This window comes from Danio rerio, chromosome 14, assembly GCF_049306965.1.
Source record: "Danio rerio strain Tuebingen ecotype United States chromosome 14, GRCz12tu, whole genome shotgun sequence".
In the NCBI taxonomy this organism is placed as follows: Eukaryota; Metazoa; Chordata; class Actinopteri; order Cypriniformes; family Danionidae; genus Danio; species Danio rerio.
In genome coordinates, this window is record NC_133189.1 from 49,562,415 (window position 1) to 49,572,500 (window position 10,086).

The 10,086-nt window shown below is 34.8% G+C and overlaps 1 protein-coding gene across 8 annotated transcripts in view; it reads left to right on the plus strand.

Annotated features, from left to right (window-relative positions):
- The window catches only part of atp8a1 (ATPase phospholipid transporting 8A1), a 332,848-nt gene that overhangs the window by 92,502 nt on the left and 230,260 nt on the right, over window positions 1–10,086 (plus strand). For 6 of the 8 annotated variants that reach the window (XR_012389972.1, XM_073922215.1, XM_073922211.1 and 3 more), the window contains exons 5-7: window positions 484–529; window positions 1,918–1,958; window positions 6,444–6,517. Coding sequence is in view for 7 of the 8 variants with exons in the window: in XM_073922215.1 (XP_073778316.1) it covers window positions 484–529; window positions 1,918–1,958; window positions 6,444–6,517 (161 nt within the window). In the remaining variant the exon portion in view is untranslated. Of the gene's footprint in view, window positions 1–483; window positions 530–1,917; window positions 1,959–3,958; window positions 4,033–6,443; window positions 6,518–10,086 lie in introns of all 8 variants that reach the window. The other 2 variants (XM_073922212.1, XM_073922214.1) reach the window with 1 other exon arrangement.

Consider the following 10,086-nt stretch of genomic DNA (forward strand, 5'->3'; position numbering starts at 1 on the left):
CCCCTACACACATGCCAATCATCACCAGTTATGTGGTTGTTCCACCCCTACACACATGCCAATCATCACCAGTTATGTGGTTGTTCCACCCCTACACACATGCCAATCATCACCAGAAAATTGTAGAGTAGTTATTGATTAGAGCATATCAATCTGCTTTTGTAATCTGGGACAGAACAAAGTGCTTTGACAGACATGCATCTGTTCTATTTATCACAAAACAAGCAAAACATCCATTTCTCTATTTAAAATTAGTTTTATTTTGGAGAGGTTTTTTTAAAAAAAAATCTAATATCTTTTTATAGCATGCATGCTGTCATGGCCAGTGGACTGTTACTATAGAAGTTTTTCAAAATCCCTAATGCAGACATTTGTAACACTGTGCATTAATGTTACATCTAAAAAAAAATCCAGACAATTCCATCTACAAGTATTTAAAACTTTAATCTGAAATGAATTGATTTTTTTTTTTTCTTTTTCCAGAAACGTCACAATGCTGATAATGTTGTCAACAAGAAAGAGACACAAGGTAAGGCTTTTGTTTGCTCACTGTTCTTTTTTTAAACTATACATTTGCATGATTTGCCTGTTTGGATGCCCATGAGTCATACCTGTCAACCCTTCCCTTTTGCTGGGTATGGCAAACGGTATTCCGTTTCTTTACATGCCAATGTTGACAGTACAATATGAGTTGTCAGTGTACATCAGTTATAAAACATGAGACATCAAAACAAAATGTATTTCTGCTTTAATTTTGACTTTAGAATATGTGCTGTTTAATTTGTTTTATTTATAGCAATATTATGATGAAAAAATATCACTTATCCTTTTAATTTAGGCGCATAAAAAAAATTAGTTTGGTTTTGTCCTGTTTCTAGCTTAATAGAAATATAAAAAAAACTTAAAGAAGCATTTTTTAGCAGTTAAAATTATTATGCTTATTACATAAACCATTGGTTGATTACTAGCTATTTTGTTTTTTGCCATCTTTGCGTAGAATTAATAACTAAATTAATTAATAATAAATTTTATAAAAATGTTTGGGTTTTTGCGGGAAAATTTTAAGAGAATAGGAACTGAAAGTGTAACAAGTAGCATCAAAAAAAAATGTAAAAAAAAACATGTAAAAAAATGAGTATATACAGTTTCTTGTAGATTTCCGCATTCTTAGTTCTGTTTACTGATTTCTTTGCTTGTTTTTAATACACTTATTTTTTTACTTATTTATCTGAAAACAATACAATATTTTTTTTTACCTGTCTTGGAAATGATTCTTGGTTTAAGAATTTTTTAGACTAGAAAGAAGACAAAACCTAGTAAGATTTTTTTTTAATTAATTAAATTTTTTTTGCAGTGAGTATGCATTATTTAAAGCATAGGATATAATGAATCTAGTATTTCAATTTGAAATAAGTAATGATGCTACTCTGAATGATGATGAAACATTATTTTACCACTATTTGACATTTGAAAGATACTTAAAACATTAAAGTGGCCCCTAGATTGCCTTTTTGTACACCCCCTGACAACAGTCTTGTCGTAAGTGTTGTAAGAGCAACAAATAATAACTTTACATTACATTATTCCTGTTAAATGACAAGACTTTTGTCTAGGCATTGTCAGACCTTACTATCCTAATGAAATAATTACAAATCAAGGCATGATCATATTTTATTTGGTAAAATAAGCGTAATCTAGAGCCCTTTACCTTTCAAATAAGCCACTTCTGATACCAAATGATCCACTAGAAGTCAAGTTATGATTTGTTGTTCCTTAAACTTGAATAGGCGACAACTTCTGTCAAGTAGTGTAGATGTAATTTAAGACAGACACTAACATGCTTCATTCAAAGATGATCTCAGGAATTCATGTGCACCACATTTCCTGACTTTTCTCTCTCTTTCTCTCTGTTTTTAGTATTGAGGAACGGCGCCTGGGAGATTGTGCACTGGGAGAAGGTACTGCAGCAGATGGTGTTCCTCACACCGACTGCCTCTCTTCAGCTCTAGCATGAAAACAAGTTGACATGCTCTTAGAAAGACAGTGAGAGATGAGTGCGCGTATAAAGATGCAGTCTGGTGTAAACCCTGAGCAGGTTTGGGTTTTTTGAAAACACATGCTTTGGTGTTTTCAGAAGCAGCTTACTCTACTCTCTGCTCATTTTCGTTTGTTGAATCTCGACACTCTTCTTTAGGTCAGACCAACCAGGCCAAAGCTTACATGCGGTTGCCATAGCGATCTTAACATAGCCAGACACCGAGCAGCTTTTCAATGTGTTAACAGAGAGCAGAGCTAATTACGCTGACAGAAACACACAGCCTATAATTATAAAGTAAAAGCCAAAGGAAATGGCTGGAGATATAATTACCTGGTGACTGGTCACTCATTACCGTTTGCTATATTAGTGCATTAACTGGTGATCTGATGACCTAACAGTGCCACAGAATAGGAAATGATGTCATCTTTTAACTTCGGTATATGATTTCCCGCAGCTCTCGCAGTCAAGTTTTATTTTTATCGTCATCTCATCAATATTCACAGTTTTGTGGAGCCGGACTCCTCTTTGCACAGGCTTTTATTAAAGCGCACCGTGACATGCTTCGAATTAGATTGCGCAGAATGAATAATGCATTTTTAATATACTTATAAATCATATCTTAACTCATGCATATTTAAGTAGCTCTCCATTTCAGATCAAAATAGAAGCTGCTTCCCTCGTTCATATTGGATTATGGTTAATAAGATGATTAAAAATGCAAATCCAGAAAAAAGATCAATTGTTTACGGGTATCAGAGAGAACGTTGTTGATGAAATGGACTCCTTTTCAATGCTAATCTCAAATGGAGTCTTGTGTAGTGATCCAATATTGCTAAATAAATCAAATATGAATTTATTAGCAAGATTTATGAAAATGTGTAAGATGGATGCCAAGATGGTTCTTGTAATGCATTTACCGGCCACTTTATTAGGTACACCCTGCTCTACAGATTTGCATTCTGCATTCAGATCTGCCTTAATTCCTTATGTTAGAGATTTAGAAGCTTTCCTCAGAGGTTTTTGGTCTGTATTGATGTGACTGCGTCTGGGGCTGCACAATATATCGCAAAATTATCATTATGATCATAATAGTATATGCAATATACTGTACATATTCATTCACTTTCTTTTCGGGTTAGTCCCTTAATTAATCTGGGCTTGCCATAGCAGAATAAACCACCAACTTATCCACGAGTGGCTAGTGGGAGCGGCTGTCTTACTCGTCACAGTTGTAATCTACCCGCATTTAACGGGTTGGCGGGTGTTTATTATTGTTTTTAAACTGTATTTTTAATAGTGTTTTTTTTGTTTTGTTTTTTTGGCAGATGCACTTCTCTAAAATGTTTAATTCTTTCCAAATATATATATTCAAGTTATCTAGTTAAACTGTGTTCCTATCGATATACATAATGCATTGCATAAAACATTGCAATATTAGATTTTTCCAACGTTTTGCAGCCCTAGTGCCTTGTTTTTCTGTTTATTATTGATCATGGAAACTCGGCTTTAGCAAAAGTCTGGTCGTTCTCCTCTCACCACTGGCATCAACAAGGCATTTTCACCCACAGAGCAGCCGGTCACTGAATATTTTCTTTCTTTCAAACCATCCTCTGTAAACCCAGGATATAAATATATGTGAAAATCCGAGTAGATCTGCCATCTGGCACTAACAACAATGCTGCAATTCAAAGTCAATTAAATCACTTTTCTTCCCCATTCGGTTTGAACTTCATCAGATTACCAAATTCATTGCATTGCTATCATGCAAATTGTTTATTAGTTCTGCATTAACAAGCAGTCGAACAATTAGACCTAATAAAGTGGCCCATGAGTGTGTGTTATTTCTCCTTCTTCTGCCAGTGGCTGCTGGTTTGATACAGTATGAAATGTTTGAGTTGTTTACCAGTTTGTGTCTTACAGGTTGTGGTTGGAGACATAGTTAAAGTTAACGGCAAAGATTTTGTCCCAGCAGATGCTATACTGTTGTCTTCCAGGTAGACGAGTCCAAGCCATCAGAAGAGACCCTGTCCTTTTTTTTTTTTACATCCCTTGTCTCACAAACGACACCCAAAAAAGGAAGTGATGATTATCAGGCTCATAAGAAATAACCCAAAGATAAGGCCTTGAATCAGTCATGAATGATGCCAGGTTTTAATTTTAATGAAGACACTAAATGATTAAATTGTAGATTCACCCAAAATGTACAATTTTACCAATTTGTGTGCACTTTGTTGTTCCAACCCCAAAAAGGTTTACAATATTATTTGCAATATTATTTGTTGCAATATTACAATATTGGGTTATTTACAATAACCCAAGTGTTTGTAAATGCATTTTTTTAATTAATAATTCAGCACTTCCTATCAAATTCATCCAAAAATTTTTTATTCTTCCAACGTTTTAAAAGGTTTGTTGTTCCAAACCCCAACATTATTAAGTTTACAATAACATGATGGTGTATAAATGCTTTTTTAAATAAATAAATAAATAAACGCATTTCTATCCTATCAGATTCCTATCAAATTCACTCAAATTAAAATTCAACCAATTTGTATGCACTGTGTTGTTCCAAACTCCAAAATGTTGAGTTTACAATAACATAAGGATTGGTAAATGCCTTTTTAAATGAAAAAATCAACACTTTCTATCAAATTCAACCCCACTGTTTGCACTTTAGGTTGTTCCAAACCCAAATGTGTTGAGTTTACATTAACATAACGGTGAGTGAATATCTTTTTAAATTAATAAATCAAAACTTCTTATCAAATTCACCCAAAAATGAAATTCTGCCAATTTTTATGCACTTTGTTGTTCCAAAACCAAAAATGTTAAGTTTACAACAACATAAGGCTGCGTAAATGCCTTTTTAATTAATAGATCAACACTTTCTATCAAATTTTAATTTGTGTGCACTTTATGTTGTTCCAAACCCAAAAGTGTTGCTTTTACAATAACACACGGGTGTGTACAAGCGCTTTTTATTATTAAATCAACACTTCTTATTAAATTAACCCCAAAAATACCATTCTACTCATTTTTTAAAGCCCTGTGTTGCTCTGAACCCTAAGGTGTTAAGTAACAGTAACATGAGGCTGTGTAAATGCCTTTTTTAATTAATAAATCAACACGTCTTTTCCCAGAGATGGGTTGCGGACTTATCCGCTGCGTAAAAACTTGCTGGATAAGTTGGCGGTTCATTCCGCTGTGGCGACCCCGGATTAATAAAGGGACTAAGCCGGCAAGAAAATGAATGAATGAATGAAATCAACACATCCTATCAAATTAACCTCAAAAATAAAATTCTACCATTTTTTTAAGCACCGTGTTGCTCTAAACCCAAAGGTGTTGAGTAACAATAACACAAGGGTGTGTAAATGCCTTTTTCAATTTACAAATCAACACTTCCTGTGAAATTCACCCAAAAACTATGATTCTACCCATTTTTATCCATTTTGTTTTTCCAAACTTAAAGTATTGAGTTTAGAAAAACACAAGGGTATATGAATGCCCTTTTTAATTAATAAATCAACACTTCCTATCAAATTCGCCCCAAAATGAAAATTTTGCCAATTTTTATGCACTTTGTTGTTCCAAACCCAAAAGTGTAGAGTTTACAACAACATGAGGCTGCGTAAATGCCTTTTAATTAATAGATCAACACTTTCTATCAAATTCTACCAATTTGTGTGCACTTTATTTTGTTCCAAACCCAAAAGTATTGCGTTTACAATAACACACGGGTGTGTAAATGCTTTTTAACATTAACAAATCAACACTTCCTGTGAAATTCACCCAAAAACTATGATTCTACCAAATTTTATCTACTTTATGTTGTTCCAAACCTAAAAGTATTGGGTTTACAATAACACACAAGTGTTTGAATGCAATTTGTATTAATAAAAAAACACTTCTTATCAAATTCACCCAAAAATGAAAATTCAACCAATTTCGAAGCACTTTGTTGCTCTAAACCCAAAATTGTTGAGATAACAAAACCACGAGTGTGTATAAATGTCTTTTTTTTTTAAATGAATAAATCAACACTTCCTTTTGCGGATGTTTGCCTAATGATTATTACTGACCTGACATTGTCTTCACTTTCAACATCCATTTGCCAGTTATTTCTTCCAGGCATCTTCATATCCACCATAGAAAACAATAATTTGTCAATAGGCATGATGATTTATCTCGGCTCAAATGGGTGTTGAGCAGTGAACATTGTGTTTTATTCTCTGTTGAAGATTAAATGTGTGCATTTGTGTCTCTCTTCCCTTGTCCTGCTGTGTGTGTGCGCTTTTTCTCCTCGGTCCATCTTATGCCCTTCCTCTCATCTCCACACATCACCCTCTTCTTCCACCCCGCGTGATGAACATTCCCTTGCGCCTGGGCTGCTGGGTAAATGAAGGTGTCTGTAGGAGAGATAGTGCGAGCAGCCAATGGAGATCACCTCCCGGCCGACCTCATCATTCTGTCCTCCAGGTCAGGAACGGCTCCGTTTGCATGCGGGCCGGGTGGGAAGGGGGCAGAGGGTGCACAGGTGGAGAGAATCTGTTAACCTTAATGGTCCCGTTGTTTTCTCACTTGGGCCTGATGCTTCTGTGCTTGGTCAGGATTTGATGCTATTTTATTAGTTATGCCAAAAAAAAAACTAGGCTGTGATTTGATATTGTTGCGTATTAGCGATTGGTGATCATACACCAGTGGTGGGCAAACTTTTCAGACCCGATAGCCACATCAAGTTTTGCAAACCAAGTGAAGGGCCACATTTCAAATTCTTCAAAAAATAACTTATTCATAGTGGCAGTGTGCTTGGAACACGTAATATCAAACAGACACGTTACATTAACACAAAACAGATTTTAATCGTTAGTATTGAGTTGAATTTACAAATTAATTTGCACTGCTATTTATATTTATCATCACTTATCAATCATCATAAAACAATAAAATCATTTCTTTTTAAATATAATAATAATAATAATGTGGGTTTTTTTTACAGTGGAGAATAGAAAAGATATTGTCTGATAGAAAAAATATCTCATTAACACATTAAAAATAATTCCTATAGTTTACTATTCAATCAAATTTACATTCTAATTTGCACTGCTTTTAGAAAATATACAGATCAATCATCATGAACCTTGATAAAAGCACACATCTTTGATAAAAGAACTTTTTAAAGTGGATGTATGCATGGTAAATATATTCTATGACAAAAATGACCACATTTACCATGCAATTATTATATAATTTGAGTCTAATTCACAACAATCTTATTTGAGCTTGAGTTAATGTGCTCATATCAACCATTATAAAACTATGCAACAAAACGGAAGAAGAATCTTAGCCTTTGCTATTCAAAGTCATGTTATTATGAGTGTGTTAATGTGAACAATGAGCCTGAAAATAAGGTTATATTAATATCAACAGCAACACTCTCGCAAAATACCCAGCTGATTCAGTCGTTGCCTAGCGACATACTTTTTTTTTTCTTATCAACAAAAAGGCAGCACCTCTTGTTTTTCGAACGTAAATGTGTGGCGGTGTGATTGTGGTCTTGGGTTGTGGTCTTTAAAAACAGCAATACTTTCTTGGCATATTAGACATACCGCTTTCTGTCTGATATTGGTCAAGAAGTATTTTGTTGTCCATTCTTCCTTAAACACACAACATTCAGAGTCAATTTTTCGTATTTTTTTGTCTCGTCATTTTCAGTTATTAAGTGCATTTTAATATCCAAGAGCGTGTTCTAATTCTAACTGTATCGCGTGCAATACTGCCATCAAATGGCGTTCACTTGTATTGCATCATTAATTTTCTAATTCTGAAACCAAACCGTTACTCAAAAGCAGAATTTTAAAAACTCCCTTGCGGGCAGGATGAAAGTGTTCAGCGGGTCGCATATGGAAGCGGGTCATAGTTTGCCCACCTCTGTTATACACACTACCTGACAAAAGTCTTGTTGCCTATGTATCCTGGTTTTTGCTATCAGAAGTGGCTTATATGAAAGGCAAAGGCCTCTAGATTACGCTTATTTACCAAAATAAAATATGATCAGGCTTTGATTTTTAATTAATAAGGACATAAAGGTCTGACTTTGCTTAGACAAAAGTCTTGTCACTTAACAAAAATAAAGTACAGTGTAGAATATAAAGTCATGGAGCAGTGGAAAAACAATGAATATTGTGTATGACTCCCATGAGCTTGGAGGACTGCATCCATACATCTCTGTATGACTCAAATCACTTATTAATAAAGTCATCTGGAATGTTAAAGAAAGCGCTCTTGCAGGACTCCCAGAGTTCATCAAGATTCTTTGGATTCATCTTCGATGCCTCCATCTTATCCCAGACATGCTCAATAATGTTCATCTCTGGTGACTGGGCTGGCCAATCTTGAAGCACCTTGACCTTCTTTGCTTAAAGGAACTTTGATGTGAAGTATGAGAAGGTGCTAGAGTTAGGAGGGGAGTATTTATTTTCTTAGAGAAGGTTTCTAAAGGTGATTTGTCAAATAAAAGATGATATTTAAAAAAAATAATAATAATTTGGAGTGACTGCAAAAATGTGTCAGGGGAAAATGTGCAAAAAAAACCTCCCTAAAAAACAAAGTTCTCAAAAGATTCCTAAAATTAAGCACCAAAAATTTGAGTGGTTCAATTCCCAGCAGAAAGACGTGATGAAGCTCTTTCTTTAACTGGAGGCATGCTTTACAGACCTCTGCTTTGTGCTGGAGATGCTTCAGCTTGTCCACACCACACACAAACAAAGCTCTTCTCTAACAGCTGGAGAAAAGGCCTATTGAATGACTGTAAAGTCAGCGCTGTTGGCACAATGCATGGCTTCAGCTGGAGCTCAGACTCTCTGCATGCGCTCACTTCTCCACAATCTACAGTACTGGGATCAACCTTTATAGAAACACACACTGAAGAAATCAGATGCGCGACTGAATAGTTTTTTTTGTCTTTTAGATAACAATAACTTTCACATCTCATTGTTCAAGCCTGCTGTTGTTTGTTAAAGGAGAGATTGTTTAACAGCTTTGGCCCTCGTCATCCTGCTTTTGCTCATCTCAGTAGCTGAATGTTCATTTGTCTGCTGTGCTTCATCTTTCCTTTGTTGCATGTTGCTAAATATATAATTAAAAAGCAGCAGAATGCATGGCTATAAACAAAGATGCATCGAGTGAAAGTGAAAAATGAAGGAACTTAGTCCCATTAGAGCAATATGTTTTCATTTTCTGCTCAAGTACTAAAATGCTTTATGCGTTTTGGGGGAAATATGCCACCCTGTGGATTTTTCGTGCTGAAATTAGCAATGAAACACTACTTTAGCTGAACTTTTATTGTAAACGAGCATCTTTGGTTATGGGGCTTCATTTAGCTGTTTGATTTTGTTATGTGACCCAACCACCGAATCTTTTTAAATTGTTAACTTATATAAGGACATTCGGTAATGTTGCTTTACATCATAATTCGATATTTTATAGATGTAGGTTGAATATTGGGCGTTCGGCTTTTGTATGTATTTGATTGTCTCTTATGCTCACCAAGGCTACAGTTATTAGATAAAAAATACAGTAAAAACACTAATATTGTAAATAGTATTGGTTTTTATAAAAAAAAAAAAAACATTAAATTGCCATAAATAAGTTTAATGAACTTAATTTTCAGCATCATTACTTCAGAAATTATTCTGATTTCTTATTTATTTATTAAGGGTGCTTTCACACATGTGGATTAATTCTGTTGTTCCGAAACAGGCATTCAAATTGTGACATTGTTGCGCTTTGTTCATGGTGCGGTTCGCCTTCGTGCGGCAAAGTTTCTAAACGAACCAAAATAAGCTGAATGTCCTGTTCAGCTGTCATGTGTCTTTACTTTAATTTATGATGATGAGCAATAAGGCAATGTAAGCGAAAAGCTGTGCTTTAACTTTGAATGGTGACACCCACAGATATTGTCACCAAATCAGAGGTAAGACTTGCTCATACATAGCAGTTGGCTAATAAATTGTAAGTTTTACATTATAGAGAGGAATAACAGATAA